The sequence below is a fragment of the Sinocyclocheilus grahami genome, unplaced genomic scaffold, assembly GCF_001515645.1.
Source record: "Sinocyclocheilus grahami isolate Dianchi unplaced genomic scaffold, SAMN03320097.WGS_v1.1 scaffold1.1, whole genome shotgun sequence".
Taxonomy (NCBI): Eukaryota; Metazoa; Chordata; class Actinopteri; order Cypriniformes; family Cyprinidae; genus Sinocyclocheilus; species Sinocyclocheilus grahami.
The window spans coordinates 4,597,186-4,616,365 of NW_015505180.1; the positions used below are offsets into that span (position 1 = coordinate 4,597,186).

At 36.8% G+C, this 19,180-nt stretch overlaps 1 protein-coding gene across 1 annotated transcript in view; it reads right to left on the minus strand.

Moving 5' to 3' along the window:
• Positions 1–4,796: 4,796 nt before the first annotated feature.
• LOC107593803 (ankyrin repeat and sterile alpha motif domain-containing protein 1B-like) overlaps positions 4,797–19,180 on the minus strand; it is a 90,201-nt gene continuing 75,817 nt past the window's right edge. The window contains exons 15-18 of the mRNA XM_016283712.1: positions 17,321–17,457; positions 6,921–7,095; positions 6,191–6,294; positions 4,797–4,862 (exon numbers count right to left, since the gene is read on the minus strand). Of these exons, the coding sequence (XP_016139198.1) occupies positions 4,797–4,862; positions 6,191–6,294; positions 6,921–7,095; positions 17,321–17,457 (482 nt within the window). The remainder of the gene's footprint in view (positions 4,863–6,190; positions 6,295–6,920; positions 7,096–17,320; positions 17,458–19,180) is intronic.

Sequence of the window (19,180 nt, forward strand, 5' to 3'; positions counted from 1 at the left end):
ATAGTCAGATGCGATGTGTGGTGATTTGAAGCCATTTGTGCATTTTGAGAGAGAAGGAGAGAGAGTGTGCTGTGATTCACTAACGCTGTTTGTGAAATTACGTCTCACACAAGGTTTTCAAATGACAAATTAAGTTATTTAATGAAGAAATATGAATTGTACCTCACCTTCAGCATTATAATAATTTTACCCGCACCGGACAGAGACTGAGACCTCTGAGTCAAACCTCTCACGGCAGCGTCATCAGCTTGAGATCTGCCTTTTTAGAGACCGCCGATCAATCATCCCAACGTGATTATCGGCCGATAGTGATCGTAGCCGATCAATCGGAGCACCCCTATTTATAATGTCACAAAAAAATCTATTTCATACAAATACTGTTCTTTTGAGCATTCTATTCATCAAAGAACCTGTAAAAATGTAGCCTATCAGTTTCCACAAAAAATGCGAGCGCATGCACTGGCAAACGTGTCGCCCTCGCATTAGGAGTTCTACAGGGATTTGGATACGTGTGTTTAGACGTAGGTCGGATGTCCAGATATCAGATATGTATCCGATTAAAATCCACATTTGGAAGTGGCTCAGATCGGATGCGAAAAAATCTGATCACGCGTGCATCAAATTCCGATCTGTGTCAGATGGTTTTTTTTCTGCTAGTGTAAACGCAGCCATTGATTCGGTGCGGAAATGATCTCTGCATTGCTGCAGATGCACCGCTCCTGGATCGCACTGACGGATGCAACCGTGTGCAATGTGAACGCTTTAATCCGTTAACATGAGCGCAGAAAAAATATGCACCGCATACGCACTGCAAACAGAGTAATGTGAACCTGGCATTATGTGTGTGCGCTGTGAGTTTATAAACTTTAGTGACGATGTGACGCTGCCTTGATTGTGCAAGTGTCAATTCCTGTGTCAACTGTGCAGTGTGCAGCTCACTTATAGTCAGATGCGATGTGTGGTGATTTGAAGCCATTTGTGCATTTTGAGAGAGAAGGAGAGAGAGCGTGCTGTTTGTGAAATTACGTCTCACACAAGGTTTTCAAATTACAAATTAAGTTATTTAATGAAGAAATATGAATTGTACCTCACCTTCAGCATTATAATAATTTTACCCGCACCGGACAGAGACTGAGACCTCTGAGTCAAACCTCTCACGGCAGCGTCATCAGCTTGAGATCTGCCTTTTTAGAGACCGCCGATCAATCATCCCAACGTGATTATCGGCCGATAGTGATCGTAGCCGATCAATCGGAGCACCCCTATTTATAATGTCACAAAAAAATCTATTTCATACAAATACTGTTCTTTTGAGCATTCTATTCATCAAAGAACCTGTAAAAATGTAGCCTATCAGTTTCCACAAAAATTATTTTTCAACATTGATAATAATAAATGCTTCTTGTGCACAACAAATCAGCACATTAGAATGATTTCTGAAGGATCATGTGACACTGAAGACTGGAGTAATGAAGCTGAAAATTCAGCTTTGCCATCATAGGAACAAATTACCTGTACATTTGAAAATATATTTGTGCATTTTGAGAGAGAAGGAGAGAGAGTGTGCTGTGATTCACTAACGCTGTTTGTGAAATTACGTCTCACACAAGGTTTTCAAATGACAAATTAAGTTATTTAATGAAGAAATATGAATTGTACCTCACCTTCAGCATTATAATAATTTTACCCGCACCGGACAGAGACTGAGACGGTGCCGCTACATGTCGTGCCAAACCTCTCACGGCAGCGTCATCAGCTTGAGATCTGCCTTTTTAGAGACCGCCGATCAATCATCCCAACGTGATTATCGGCCGATAGTGATCGTAGCCGATCAATCGGAGCACCCCTATTTATAATGTCACAAAAAAATCTATTTCATACAAATACTGTTCTTTTGAGCATTCTATTCATCAAAGAACCTGTAAAAATGTAGCCTATCAGTTTCCACAAAAAAATTTTTTCAACATTGATAATAATAAATGCTTCTTGTGCACAACAAATCAGCACATTAGAATAATTTCTGAAGGATCATGTGACACTGAAGACTGGAGTAATGAAGCTGAAAATTCAGCTTTGCCATCATAGGAACAAATTACCTGTACATTTGAAAATATATTCAAAATTTTACATTGTAATAATACAATTGTGAGACTTCTTTCAAACACATAAAAAAAAAAATGTACCGACCCCAAACTTTTGAACTGTCAAACAAAACAGAACAAAATAAAAAACAAACAAACCAACAAATTATATAGTTGTAACTGCATATATATACGTGTGTGTGTGTGTGTTTATGGGTGGACAATAAAAACAATTTTTATCTAGCCACTCAGCACACAGGACTCTGATCTCTGAATCCCTGTGGGTGGCTGCACTACAGGGAACACACTCACACACACAGATCCTCTAATCAAACTCTCTTTAATGGAATGATGGTGTTTAATTATGCCATGGAGCCCCGTTAGCACACTGAGTCATAAAGACGAGTAGAGTGCACAATAATGCCTGCGTGAGTGCATGGGCACACACCAAATCACTCCATTAGTGACCAGCATCAGGTCAGTTTATAGTTCTTGGACATTTGAAGAACTCTACACGAGGCAGTACAGAAGAAGACAGTCCACCTTTCAATTAAGAGAGACAATCAACTTATACAGGCAACATCTAGTCTTTTTGTTCTAGACTGGTGGACCAAGCATTCTTTTTAAATAAAATGTACTATGCTAATTAGGTCATAAAGTAATTGATGTCTAGTGTAAAAATACCAACAGAGTGGGGACTAAAGAGCTCACATTGAAACAGAGAAATGTAGACAAAGTTGAATGTTTTAGGTTTAAAATAATAATAAAAAAAATAAAACAAATACATAAAAAAAAAGTTGACCAAATACAGAATATTTAAGATTCTGCACTATTTATATCGCCAATCAAATGTCCACAGTCCATTATCATTTGAAAGTTTTGGGTTGGTGAAATTTTTTAAATGTTTTTATGAGACTTTTATGAAGTATCTTATGCTCACTGAATATACCTGCTCAAAAAGTAAAATTAGTGATATTGTGAAATATTAAATTAACTGTTTTATATTTGAATATATTTTATAATGTAATTTATTCCGGTGATGGAAAAGCTGAATTTTCAGCAGCCATTACTCCAGTCTTCAGTGTAATATAAACATTTAGAAATGAAGAAAAGCTGCTTAATATTTTTGTGGAATCTCTAGTACATTTTTTCAGGATTGTTTGATGAATATAAAGTTTAAAAGAACAGCATTTATTGGGGAATTTTTTTCCCCAACAATGTAACAATGTAAAAGTCTTTACTGACACTACTGATGAATTTAATGCAAACGTACGTAAGGTACGGTAGTGTAATGAAATGTGTAACCATCAAATACATTCAGTAATATATACATAAGCTACTCTGAAATTCATGATTTTTCAGTTCAACAAATGTAATGTAACCCAATTTCTTCTGCTAATAATTTTTATGATTATAAATTCTTATTAAAAATTGTAAATATATATTTTTAAAGAAGCACACTCAAATTATTGAATTGTAAGTTTTGCCAACAGTTTAAGAAATGTAATTCTTTCTCCATTCAAGTAAATAAGAACAGTGCTTTCTGCCCAAGGGCGTTACCAAGATGCCCACAGACTGGACTGATGCTGCCATTAAGTGAAGTCAGAATGGCCGTATTTACTGGTTGAATGCACAAGAACGCCACCACAATCTTGTAATTGCCAGTGGGAAACCCAGTATTTTCTTTGAGCCTTCTTTCAGAGTTGGGCCAGTCATTTAAAGAATCATCATGGAAGCTACTGTAATTGTATCATAAGTTGTAAGTAATTTACTTTAGTAGTTTGTACAAAAATAAACTAAAAAGAAAGCAGCAGTGCATCAATTGTATTCCAGTCAGAAGTGATTATTCCAATCCATCCAAAGCTTCATAAGTAGAAGCTTGCGACGAAAATCAAATATTATGAAGTATGAACAACATACATCAAATAAGTATGAAGTATGATACTTAATTCTGCCATCACTGATGAAATCGCTGCTTAACTTTCAGTTGGGTGGGGGTTAAGGATGCAGGTTATCATGCCTGGGACCAAAAAGAGAACAACTTGACTATCTCAGAGCTGAAAGGCCTCTGTGCATCGCAGTGCTGTAATCTCACTCATCTCTCTCCACGCTTACAAAATACCACATCAATAGCGTTTGCTCCAAGCGCAGCTGGATAAAAATACACCACCTTTGGTAACCCAAAGCGATGAGAACTTGTCTTCTCCACACTCTCATCATGCCTCTGTCTATCTCTCCATCTCTCTCGCACCTACTGTAGGGAAACAACAGAACTTCATTTCATCACCTATGAAGGCACGGCATCAAAGAAACTACAATGCGCTCCTCACTCAACTCTAGTTGCCAAGGCAACAATACAATAGACCTTATAAAGCTAATAAATAGTGAGGAGGAGGAGGAGGAAGATGGGAAAAAAAGAAGATGGGGTGAATGAAAGCATGAAAATGTGAGATCTATTCCTGGAGCTGCAGAGAGAGGACTTCAATGCCTTTACTGTGATTTCAACTCTGATCTGCGGCTTCAATCACAACAGCGCTTGGAATTCATGTCTTTGGCCTCCCAGAGGAGACGTTAACATGCAATTTCAGTGATGGGCCATTTTTGTCTTCGTATGCCAGCAGAATTAAATTAAAGTACTATCAACAACAAACCGTGAGGTCTCAATGTTGATAACCCAAAAATCTGCTTCTATTCCAAGGAATAAGGCGAAGAACCTCAGAACTTCATGCCACCAGATGAAACACGCTCAAAAACCCCATGAAACGCTACCATTACAAAGTCCTGCAACGGTGGGACACAGGACACATTTATTAGGGCAGACCGTTAGGGAGCAGCCATCAAAGAGAAGAGTAGAGGACCCCTCCATCTGAAAAAGCCCCCTGTTAGACTGGAGAGTGACTGAGATGAAAAGGCCCTTTTTAGAGTGGAGACCTGGCAAACAGAGATATAAACTCCCCTGTAGTGCCAAAAGGGTTTTGTATGCTGCAGCGATATTTCCTTCGCTATCTATCACCGTGTGCCTTCCTTAAGAGATAGCTTGTCTTGTACAGAGGGAATGGCGGGTAATGTGGCCAGGGAGAGTCATGTAACTCACAGGCCAACTGAGGCTTTGGTTAAAGGGTTGCCAGGTCCTCCTGTCACACATGCACAGTTGGGGAGGATTTCAGGAGCGACACAGATGAAGGTAATGACACCCGTTGGGATCTATACAAGTAACTGGGTTTAATAAATGGTAGAAAAGTTTGACAGCCCGACAGAAAAATTCAAAATTAACTTTTTGCCACACCTGTTAATGGGGAGTGAATTTACCAGCCATAAATCTTTCTTACCAGCCATAAAAAGCACTACGCAAAATAAAATAAAATAAAATAAAATAAAATGGAGTGACAGAAATACATTTCCTATCAGCCATATGTGCTTTATTTAGTAAATTCTACAATATAATATACATATATAATATACAATAAACAATATACTGTATATATACCTGTAATACCTGAATTGTGATTTAATTAATTTTCCCTTGCATATTAGTGACAAATAGTGCAAGTAATTGTGTCACTCACTGCAGAGATGAGTCAGTCTCCATCTTTTTGCGTGAAACTGACGCGAAAACGTCAAGACACATCATTATTTAGTTTCTTATATTAATTTGTTTAATGAGAGTTATTTCACATCTGGAGAAAAAAATTCATCTTTAGTCATCTTACTAATGGAAAAAGTTGTTTTTTAGTATATTTTTACTGTCCAACTCACAAATATTGACTTGCCAACAGTACAACTTTTACTAACAAATGGTGGGTGTTAATTTTGGATGCTGCCTGACTGAATGAGAAAAGTAAAGAAGGGTGAAAAAAATGCACTAAACAGGTAGATATTGCAACATTCCCCACTGTTACCGACCGTATCCAAACTAAAAACAGCAAACTTGGCAAAAGTGAATAAGCAGTAACTCTTATAATTAGATTCTCTCTCTCCCTCCTCCCAACTTTTCCCCATTTTCTCTGAACACATGCGTCAGGGGATCAGGATGCCAGACAAGCATGTGCACAGCATTAGTCGAAACCAATGGACTGTGAAGTACACCAGCGTCACCATGACTACCCCACCTCAGTACCAGGAATGACATTGCCATGGAAACGGCATCGACTGCCCATTCGGCCAGCAGTGCCGTAGGTGGATGCTGAGGAAATGACAGGCAGGAAGTGGCGGCCTTGGCAGTGAAACCGCCCATGCCAAAACAATGACGTCTGCTGAGATGCAGGCCTTGTGCAGAACCTCCCTGCGTTACTCTTTGAGTGCAGTATTTTTACCAACAATTCAGACCAAGGACATTCCCACATGCTCTGATGCCCGCTGCCAGTTTCATACAGTGCCGAGTAGCTGAGCAGCACTTTAAAATGCCGTTCAAGCCATTAAAAGGTGGTTTGATGAGTAATTTAGTCACACTTTTACAGTAGTGCCGCTCACAGCAGCGGGAATCACTCTGTTGTTGGCACAAGCACTCTGAGCCAATCAAGAGAGAGGCCTCCTGCTGAAATTAACATGTCTGAATAAAAGACGTAAAGGGGGTCGGGTTGTTTTATCCAGCGTGTGACCTCATTGGCTGAAATGCCTATAGAAACAGCATCCCTGTGAACAGAAAGTGAATCTGTCCCAAAGCTCCCATTATTTGTTCACTCAGACACTAGACACTTTTATACCTCCATATTCTTACTGCATGTCAGCAGTTTTCTCAAATCGTGTCTTTTTTTATTTGTCGTAGGGGATTACATTTGAGAAATCTTGTCCTCTAGACCAGCAAGAGGGAATTAAATGCTAAAGAAAGGACAGTCGTACCAGTGAGGCCGTAGTCTTCGACCGATCCGATGGAGCAGTTGGCGGGGCTGGCGGGGGGGCTGGTGCTGAAGCTGGCGTAGCCGAGTGATGAACTGACCTCTGAAGGCTCACCGCTGTGGTTCTGTAGGGGTTTCTGGACGTCCTGGGAGGAGGACAATGAGGTCCGTTGCTTTGGCTATGACAGGAAAGAGTGTAATGTTAGCATCAGTCACTTAAAGAGGAGACTTTTATGAGCCTTTTTTAGCAAGATAATATAGTCTCCTGCAACAGACCCTTACGTATTCTACCTAAATTATAATGTAGAATTTACACTTCAATAAAATGAAGAAATTGAAGGCCTTTTGTGAGGCACTCTAGCCCACATGGAAAGCGATGATGTGCAACATAACCAGTTACTGGATGCTGGATTCACTAAAAAAGAGTGGTATCACATTTCTGGACTGTGAAAATGAACGACAATGCATAAATGTGCAGAAAATTAAGAGCAGCAGACTGAGGGCGGTCATGTTTCACTGAGCAATGTTCATGTTCAAGATTTTATGGAAACCCATTTCTGCCTTAGGTAGGTGTGATAAAGTTTAAAATATATAAATTCACACTATGAGATATAAAGTCATATTCTGAGATATGAGATATGATATTGCAGGTATTAGTAATAGTTACAATTGAGAAATATACATGTAGCATTACATTTTGAGGTATAGAGTCGCAATTATGAGAAATAATCCAAATAAGTGTGAAAGATGAATTTAAATTCACAATTTCGAGAAATAGTTGCAGTTGTGAGAAAGTCAGAATTACAAAAACTAAAGTCAATTGTAAGATATAAAATTGAAGTAACAAGTAAAGCAGTTGCATTAATAAGAAATAGTCGCAATTGTGAGATAACGTTTTGCAGTATAAAGTTATAGTCACATTTATGAGATATACATTCGAAACTGCAAAATACGAAGTCAAATTGTGAGATATAAATGTACAATTATGAGAAATAGTTTAAATTGAGAGAAAGCAGCAATTATGAAAAACAGTTGCCATTGTGAGTCACAATTACATAAAATAGTTGCAATTGCGAGTCATAATTATAGGAAAACTGCGAAAAATAGACAAATATGAGATGAGATTTAAGCAATTAATTGAAAGTCGCAACCGCAAGTTTTGAAATCATAACAATAAATAAAACTTTTATTTGACAAAAATGAGTTTACATTCATTGTAAAGTTTACATTCATTGTAACACCAACAAAAATCATCATAACACCTTTTTTTGTCCATGGTGCCCATGCAAAACTACCAGCAACAATGCAAAAATGAGGTGGATTTGTTGTCAGGGTGTTGCTACACAGTTGCTTAATTGAGAGAAAGCAGCAATTATGAAAAACAGTTGCCATTGTGAGTCACAATTACATAAAATAGTTGCAATTGCGAGTCATAATTATAGGAAAACTGCGAAAAATAGACAAATATGAGATGAGATTTAAGCAATTAATTGAAAGTCGCAACCGCGAGTTTTGAAATCATAACAATAAATAAAACTTTTATTTGACAAAAATGAGTTTACATTCATTGTAACACCAACAAAAATCATCATAACACCTTTTTTTGTCCATGGTGCCCATGCAAAACTACCAGCAACAATGCAAAAATGAGGTGGATTTGTTGTCAGGGTGTTGCTACACAGTTGCTAAGGTGTTCTGTTTGGTTGTTAGCATTTTGCTGTGCGCATACTAGATGTACCAACAGATGCTTGCTTTCACTAACAATCTCAGCTGACATCCCGACAAAAATCAAATGCACTACACAATAGTTTGTCTGCAGGAGAGAAGGAAGTTTTGAAAAAGCCTGCAAGTAGGAGGTGGAATGGATGTGCGATACATATTGCTCAGCGAGAGGGAGAGACAGAGTGAGACAGGGAGAGAAAACAACAAAAAGAGATGACTATGTGCAGAGTCAAGCAGTTGTATAACCACAGGAAGCCTTACATAAGCATCATCTTCACTTCCTGTTGCATCACAGGTGTCCAAAATGCCAAATTAATTAATTTGCATGAGAAAAATGTCTGATTTAAGTGACTTAATTTCACACACACACACGCACTTGGCAGAAACCTGGCACCACTTGAAAACACATGAAAAAATACTGAAAGTAGAAAATCTGAGAAAAATTGAAAAAGATGGTTTTGGAGAAAGAGCAAACAAGATTGAAGCAAAAAGAGGGTGAAAGCAGCTATAACTGTGGTCTATACTATATACAAAAAAACTTTCATACATAAAAAATCAGTTTAAACCGAAAGCTCTACCATACATGCTTCATCCACACTTAAATCAAGTTTAATTCTTATGTCTACGTCTAATAATATACAATATGACTTAACCTCTTACTGCCTCCGGCCACATTATATTTCATCACCTCCTTGACGGCTGTTTCTATCACCTGTTCACAACACAATTCTCAGACTAGCTCTTGATCTTTATTCTTCCTTTATTCTCACATATGAAAAAAATATCTTTTGGGAGGACATGTCCTGTGTGTTAATTTACAAAATGGATATAATATTCAGTCCAAGTTTCTTAACATACTATTATACATAATTTCTTCTTTGCTTATGTTTTATATTTGATTCTGCAATTTTGTTTTGCATTTGCTGCCTCTGCTTATATTCTGCTTTCCAATTTGTATAACTATTTCTAACTATGTTCTGTATTTATTTTGTATTGTTCTCTTGGTTTGATTCCTCTGTTTGTTTTTGCTCATTTTGTGCAAGGGGACCTTGATTATTATTATTTACTATTATTATTGCTAATATTATTAGTAGTAGTGTTAGCTTACTGTTGATTGGCTGGTGTTTTAACGCCATGCCAGCTATTTTCATGTTGAAATAATATAAAAATAAAAATAAAATTTAAACCTTTATCAGTTTGCTTTAGTTATAATAGATTCAAGGTTGACTCTGTTAAAAAATTATTTAAGAGTAATATAATTTCTTTACAGCGCTTACACCAGCACAGTTTAATAAACTATGTTTAAGAGATACTGGACTCTGGCAAGAATCATATCATTTGATATTAAGAAATTGTGTGTGATTCTACGTCCTATTCAGCATTGTCTATATATCCGATCCCAACGATTACTGAAAATATTAATGCTATTATTATTATACCAAGCAGATATTTGACTTGTTTTTGATTTCATGTATACTCTATTTGTTCAGTTCAGAAACCTCACTTACTATTACAATACTGCTTTTCAATGTCATCTGAATGACTTTTCAAAAACTCTGCAGCACTTAATTGCCATCTTCTGTTGGAAAAGAGGTGAAAAAGACAGTTAAGCTAATGTTTGTCTTTGACTATGCACATCCGCCACAGTTTTGCCCAAATCTGCAAATTCAGGCAGTTTTTATTTTCTTGTCTAACACACCTTGTGTCAGGAACCGCTGCTAATGAACCTGTTACTCACACACACACACACACACACACTAGCAGTCTCACACCATGAACTCCTAATGAGTCTGTCATGGCTGACTGTAGTTAAATTAAAACACAAAACAAGCCTGTTTGTCAAACACACCCACTGTCTCCTCTAATAATGTTGTACAGCAGTCTCACACATACACACACACTGTCACAAACAGTATGCACACCTGCTTTACTTACATACACGTGCACGTATGTGGCTGCGTGTTAGCTCACTAATAATACCTTGATTATGTTGGCCCATTATTCAGAGAGCGAGCACAGAGTGAGAAATTGTGTGCTAATTTATGGATGGCAATTATGATAATTATTCAGTGGGCTCTGGGATGGCGGGGCAATAAATGCCACTAACGTGACTGTTTCACCTCCCAGTGGGGCATTCAGCACATTCAGGAATGCAATACTGTCAATGCATATGCAGATCACATTCAGCTCAAATCTCTGAGCGAGAATGTATAATTATGGAGAAATCATTCAGTGCTGATTTTATATGCTCATCTGGTTTGGGAAATATAATCACATTGAGTGCTGATCTAGAAGGAACTCAGGGTGAATCTCATGACAAATAAGAACGTGTTCGGATCAAATTCCTATTACCATAATGCGCAACACTCTCATAATGCTTTTTCATATTACAGTAATGAAGTGGTTCTCATTAAGGGGGCAAACTTGTCAGCGTGACTTAAAATTATTCAAATATAGTAATGAAAATCTAACCTAATTAAACTACGAGAACATAAAGAATCAGAATCTTGGAAGCTCTGGAATCACAAAATTAATCTATAAAATTTAATAATTTGGCTGATCCAATCAGAAGCTTTCACTTTTATAGCGAGAAAGTCATCACCCTAGGGTGTGGATGTGAATTTGAAAGTGCACCAATAATTCATATGAAAACGTAGCCTGTTTTCAAGGCTGGTTATATTACTGAGTGCCGTAATCAGTTTATTCATCCAGGTAAAGATACAGATTGAGGTGTCGAACAACCTTGATGTGTAGAGCAACACTTCTATCAACATTCCTCTTGCTTGCCTTCCATCTCACACATAAACACACACACACACACTTTCACTCACTTCAATACAACTGTCGTCTCCATGACAACGGAGGCAAAGCTGCAAGAACAGGAGCACCGCAATAACAACAACATTATCAAATATAGAGTTCATGTTGCTAAAAAAAGGAACAGGAACACACTCAGCAAAGGGGGAGGGCCTGCAATTCATTACAAAATGAGACGCCTCAAAGCACAAATCAAACCGACTGCAGGGTGTTACAAAACCTTTTATCCTTAAATGATCCTTAAACAAGCAACACCAGATGAAATCATGGGAAATTAACAGAATAGTTCAACCAAAATCATCTACCTCAGTACTCGAACCTGTATAACAGGATGTTCATACTGCTCATTTTCATACAACATATATACATATATATTAATTTCTATAAAAAAAAAATTCTTGAACGGTAAAAAAAGCTTGACAGTTCCTGGTCACCATTCACTTTAATTGTACTGAAAAGAGCAGCATGAACATTCTGGTAAACATCTTTTGTGTTGCATGGAAGAAAGAAAGTAAAAAAAAAATAAAAATCACATTGGAGTGAATTATTCTTTTCAAAGGAAATAAAAAGAGAGCAAGACATGAACTAAATATTCAAGAAAAGTATTCAAGAAAAGGTAAGGAGAGTTATGAAGCTTGTGTTTCACGCTGTGTTTGTTTGTATCACACAAGAAGAACTACATGATATTAGCATCATCAGCATGACAAACTCAAAACTCAAGGGGCCGAGGGCATGAAATATGCAATCTGCATCATTTAGCTCGTCACCATTTCATCAGCGGTGATACAGTTTAATCGCCAAAGGGGTTCTCAACATCCAGCTGGGTGCATGAAATTATCTTTTATTCCTGAATTGCTATTAAAGAGAAAATGCAGAATATGTTATGACCACAGGGGTTTGAGAGCATACGGGAAGATTTCCACAGAAGACACCCAGCACAAGGTCACTGATGAGTGTGTGTGGGCTGCAATTTTAGTTCACTCACAGTGCAAACACACACACACACACACACACACACACACACACATTTGATCACACTGCCAATTAAACAATTCTTAATTTAAACTCTCTGTTTCTCACAAGTACACACCCACGAACACTTGAAAGGTTGATAAAAAGCAGAAAAGGACACATCATGATGTCATGACCCTCTCCAACCATCCGCTCCAATGGCAGCAAATTGGTTGCTTTCACAGCTCTTCTAACACACTGTCATCAAATTTCAATTTTCCATTTTAATTTCACAACAGTTGTGAGGGAGAACTAGCAGGTCGGTGGCTGTACGAGTCCTCTGTACTGTGTGAATTCAGCCCTGCATTTCACATCAAGAGGCATTTTGACAACTTTGAGTATCTCACTCTCTCATCAGAGGCTGATATACTCTCTTCTAAAAGACTGATGCCTTCTACCGCATTCGTTTTTTGCAGTAATGTCTGTCATTAAAATAGACAAAAGTTATGGAGACACTTACGAACGTGAATGCAAAATGCACCCTGAACTTCTTTTAGCTCAGAGACGTGATCTTGCATAATTGAGTGTGCATAATTTTTCTACAATTGAATACAATTGTTTTCATAAATTTACACAACTACTGTAGAATCTGTATATTATTAAAAGATGATAGATAGATAGATAGATAGATAGATAGATAGATAGATAGATAGATAGATAGATAGATAGATAGATAGATAGATAGATATGGATATTAATATACTTCTATTAATATATTGTAATTTAAATTGTATTAATACATTTTAATAAGTAACATTAATAAATTACAATCATATTAAAATTTGTAAGAAAAAAATTGGGCTGATAGGAATTTAATAAATAAATTAGTAAAACATTTTATTTATAATTTCAACATTATATATAACTTTATTTGTCTACAAAACTAAGTGTAAACATTTTTGGTGCATCAAACATTGTTGAAACTGGTTGGTGCTTATTATTTTTATCTGTGTACATGTTTTTTCTTTCTTAACTCCATAAGCCAAGAGGAACACAGAGAAGGTTCCATTATCAAACATTCACCAGGATCTTGCACTGTCAGAAAGGGCAAAAAAGATGATCAGAACCACTTACAGCTAAACTAATCACAGTTGGGCTTCAACACTGATAAACTGTCCCAGATACACACAACCTAAAGCATCTAAAGATCTGTACCAGTGAACCTGTTAAAACAGATAAAGAAGATAAAGAAAAGGGACTTCTTGTGGTCATTTAGCAGGTTATTTTTCTGTTTGTTGATCTGAATATCAGAGATATTTGCTCAGTTGCTCAGATATGACACTGATATTACTCTTTCCTAAGCAACCTGAATGTGAAAGCACACACTTAAGAATAAAGTCATGCAGTCTTTAGCTCAGCTGTATTACAGTGGTTGTGTTTATATATGTGTGTGTGTGTGTGTGTGTGTGTGTGTGAACATAGCTGATAAAGCATCAAGAGGATTTTCTGTCCCTACTACAGCGCAAGACCTCCTACTGTCCACATTCATGCACACAAAAGAACACATTTCACTGTGTCATTCTGCTTTTCTACAAAGGTTAAAGGGTTAGTTCACCAAAAAATGAAAATTCTGTTATTAATTACTCACCCTTCGTTTATTTTCAGAACACAAATTAAGATATTTTTGATCAAATCCGATGGCTCAGAGAGGCCTCCATTGACAGCAACGCCACCCAAACTTTCGAGATTTATAAAGGTACTAAAGACGTCGTTAAAACAGTCAACGTGACTACAGTGGTTCTACAATAATTTTATGAAGCGACGAGAATACTTTTTGTCCTTATTTGGTTGTTCCTGTTCTCCTTATTAGTTAATCCCCTCATTGTGCTCACCTGTCTGCCCCTCGTTGTCTGCCCTATATCATTTCCTGTCTCTTGTATTCTAGTTTGTCGGTTATTGTTGATGTCTACTCTACCCTTTGTGCTATGTGTGATTACCCTGTCTGGATTACCTGTTGTCTATTTATTAAATATTATTGTATTCGTCATCTTCGTCATCCTGCCTAATCTCTAGAACACCCTGCCCGTGACAATGCTCACTAGGTTTGGAACAGACTTAATAAATGTAATGTAATATAGAATAGAATAGAATGTCTATTTGTCTTATGAATGTGTGTGAATAAAAATGGCTGCCTAAAAATGCTGCCTAGGTAAGCAGCTCACTAGGTTGTGGAAAATAACTTATGTAATACAATTTGTAATGTAATAAAGAATAGAATATCTATTTGTCTTACGACTGTATTTCTATGCTGCCTAAAATGCTGTCTAGGGAGGCAGCTTACAATGTTTTAGAGCTGAGCTTATACATGTAATGTAATATAGAATATTTACCACATTATTGGGGCCAGTTTAATGACACTTTAATTACACAAAGTCACCATAGAAGCATCAGAATTTTAAATTAAAGTGAAGATCTCCCTGAAGTAACCTGAGGTTAAGTTTCTTGCTGAATGACGACAGCTCAAAGACCAGACCTTTCAGGGTTTGAACCTACAACTTTTCAGTTACCAGCCCAGGTTATTAACCCCTGGGTTACGTCCCTTTATGAACGGACACTTCATCAATGGTGCAGCTAGAGGCAAATGATCCATCATCAGTCTCTTTCTCCCAGGGGAATCAGAGGCACACCTGGATGGGCTGTAGAGCTTATGATTAACAGACGTGACTAGACTCCTCTTTGCTTGTGCAACGAGCAAATGAGGAGCTCAATTGGCCCATCAGTGTGCCGAAGCCCTCGTCAGCTCTGATGGAAGCCCACTTCAGTGATCGTGAGTGCTGTGTGATGATTTAGCTACCACTACTACAGACTGCTGTGTCATGCATGCAGCGTTTTGATGCCATGTAGCAGGTTTTCTAACCCACATTTAGCGGAATTCAGATTTCATTTACATTTGCATACATAGCTTGGCCGCAGGCTCTATTTTGCAATAATGACTGGCTGGTTGTAGATTAGCACTATTTAGAAGTTTTTTGCAGAAGAGGCTTAATCTAAAATGACAATTAAAAGGCATGAAATAATACACATGACTTATTCACCACCAGTGAAAGACAGACTACACTTAGTAGCTATAAAGCACAGTTTGAAATTAAATAATGAAATTAATCTTTAGGAAAGTGCACTGTACACGCCATGTGCCCAACTGGGAGACAGTGGGGGAGAATGTGCACAGTTGTGTCTCGTTCTAATCCTGCGGGCGCTCAGCATGCAAGCACCACGGCCCGAAAGAGGGCCAGCGCAGATAAATGAGGGATTGTGGTCGATTGAAAAGAGGACAAACATGACTCTGATAGGATGCACTGAGCACTCTGACGGGGACGAAAAAAGGGCCCATTCACACTCTTCTAACAGAATAATAAGTCACAAACAGAGAGCAGGAAACCAACAGAGAGAAAGAGACTTTGCAGAAAAGAGAAAAACATCATATAAAGTGGCCTCAAACAGATAACCTAAGCCACAGTTACAAACATATGAATTTCATGTGCATTAGATACAAAATATCTAACCAAGAGGCATCTGTAAACAAATTATGCTGGAGCTTTTCTCAGATCTCATTTGACTATTCTGAGCCATTTTATCTGGTCCTAGTTGTTATCACCTATTCAATAACCACCTGTAATCCAGTGTAATCAGGCTCTATCTGCAATGATATAGCACTATATTGAGCCTATTTGAAAAGGTCAGCACTATTCTCACAATTAAATGTGCCAGTATTACCACACATAGAATGCAGGCGGTAAACAGAATTGAGTTCTTAAAAAAAGATGTTTATGAACATTTAATAGCAATCCTGCCAGCAGTAATTAATCAAATGCTGATGAAATGGATATAGACAATTGTGCCGTGCAAACTGTATTCAGCAGTTTTTCAGTGGATATTTGTGCTGTTACATCATTTGTTACATGATATATCTGTATCATTTCTTTTTACGTGCATAAATTGTGGAATATCAATTTTAGTGAATTACCTTCTATACACTGAAAAAATTTGTGTAGAACTTCGAATTTTTAATTAGAAACTGCTAGCAAATTTCACAAATAATTACAAAGAAACTGCAAGTAACATGTTGAATTAAACGTGACATTTTGGAGTAGAAAAAATATATTTTTACATTTTGTAATTTAGAATTATAAATTACAGTTAATATTAATATAATTATATAATACTGAAATATTTTTTTTCTTGTAAAATATACTCCGATAATCTGTTTTATTTACAACTTTACAGTGTATGTTTTGTAATGTTTAATTAACTTACATTTAAAATAATAATAATAATAATAATATTATAATATTATAAATTATAATATAATTATAATAATTAATGAATATAATTTATAATGAATATTAATTTATTACCTAAATAAAAAATGTAAATAAATATTTTGCTTAGTATGCTTCTGAAATTATTATTTTTTTATAAATACCACTTGGTTTGATAATGCAATTACTTTTAAGCTTTTAAGCATGCCTTTTTAATTGTCCAGACACTTTTTGGAACACTACAGCTTGATCTTACTATACTGTAACTGATGATGATAAAAAAAAAAAACTCAGGTTTGAAGAAAGAATGAAAATGAGGGCAGCCTGGGACAATTGCATATCAAAGCATGAAGAAAATTCGCCCGTCGGGCATGTGCATATTTATAATAGCTGGATAATTAAAATGAAGAATGCTTAGTATCTTAGCGTAGATTTAAGACAGTACTGCTCTTGTGTGTGTGCGACTCCCACACACAGATGCAGCGATAGTTACAGCCAGATTATGTTTTATCTAAAAGAGCACCATTAACCTTGAGAGCAGAACAACATAATAGACTCTGTGTGCATGTGTGTTCCTGTATGTGTGTGTGTGTACCTGGGGGCGGATGACTCTCTCGATGTTCCTCAGGGCTGTATCAGGTGAAGGAGGGGAGCAGTCAGGAGTCAGGCCTGTAAAGTCGTCACCATGGTTACCTCGCTCTGCATCACTGACCGACACATGTGAGAAGTGGCCTTCAGAGAGACAAAGTACAGAGAGATTGAGATAGACTGAAATTAAAACCACATGATTCATACATTAAAAACAATAAGCCTGAAGTGAGATCTAGGACAGAATTGGGCAGATAAATGTCTTCCCGCCATTGATTCTAAAGTCATTAGCAAGAAGTCCTACTTAGGGGAAGCAAAAGGGCTTATGGAAAGAAACTAAACGATGCAGAAATTCAATGAAAGCACATCTAGCAATAGTTGGGAAAGACTCTGAAGGAGCCCTGTGTGTCTTCAATGCTAATGAAATGGTTGAACACTGAGCATCTAATTCAGAGCCTTTGCACCATTACCACCATTAACACTCTGAAAGCCAGTGTGTGATACACACAGAATTGAATCACCTCATTGCTTTTTTTTAATTGTGTTTTTGTTTTTAGCATATTTTGCTGCAATATTCTGAGTTATATTTACAAGATTTTGTCAATATGTCAGCTTTTGTCAGTGTCACTTACCATAGAAAATAATTTCAACTCATCCCTTAGTTTGTAAAAATATGTTGCTCTTCAACAAAATCAGACACTAATAAACTCCAACAAGCACCAACAAATACCAATAAACTCCAACAAACACCAACAAATACCATCAAACTCCGGCAAACACCAACAAACTCCATCAGATACCAATAAACTCCAAACAACATCAACAAACTCCATCAGATAGCAATTCATTTCACCCATTATATATACAGTATAAGGAGAGATTCCTTATATGTGTATCAGAGAGCTGTCAAGGCCGCCAAGTCCAAATATCTATATGAGTTTATTGGTGACAACTTACACAGACCTCTTCTCTGTTATTGATTCTGTGCTCAGTCCCCCTGTCAACATTTTTCCTGATGCTTTCATATCACTGTGTGAACAATTCTGTAAATTTTTTAATGAGAAAATCGTTCAATTAAGATCTAACCTGCCCATGGGGAACTCTGTTCAACCTGAGAGATCAAGCGGTCTGATACTGTGGAGCGATTTTCAGCCGGTTTCTTTTGAATCCTGTAAAGGCATTGTTGAACGTCTAAGGCAAGGCAAGGCAAGGCAAGTTTATTTGTATAGCACATTTCATACACAATGGTAATTCAAAGTGCTTTACATAAAATAAAATAAAAACAATAATCACAACAATAAAACAAGGAATTTAAAAACTTTGGAAAAAAAACATTTTTTTTTTATAAAAATTATAAATATTATATAAAAAAAGTTTATATTCAGTGAGCATATCTGCTATATATTTCTAAGATCAATTTCATCTTCTCAAGATATCATTCTATCTAGATTTCTAAAACAGATTTTCAATACCATTAGACATGATCTTTTAACTATTTTCAATACTAGTCTAATTACTGGGGTTGTTACTGACTGCCTAAAAACAGCTACAGTAACTCCATTATTAAAGAGGCCCAATCTTGATTCTCGAATTTGAATAATTTTAGGCCTATATCAAACTCTCCGTTTCTTTCTAAGATTCTTGAGAAAATTGTGTTGACCCAGCTGCAGTCCCATTTGATGTCAAATTATATTTTTGAAAAATTCCAATCAGGTTTTAAGTCTCAACACAGCACAGAAACTTCAACCAACACCAACAAACACCATCAAACTCCAGCAAACACCAACAAACTCCATCAGATACCAATAAACTCCAACCAACAGCAACAAACTCCATCAGATACCAGTAAACTCCAACCAACACCAAC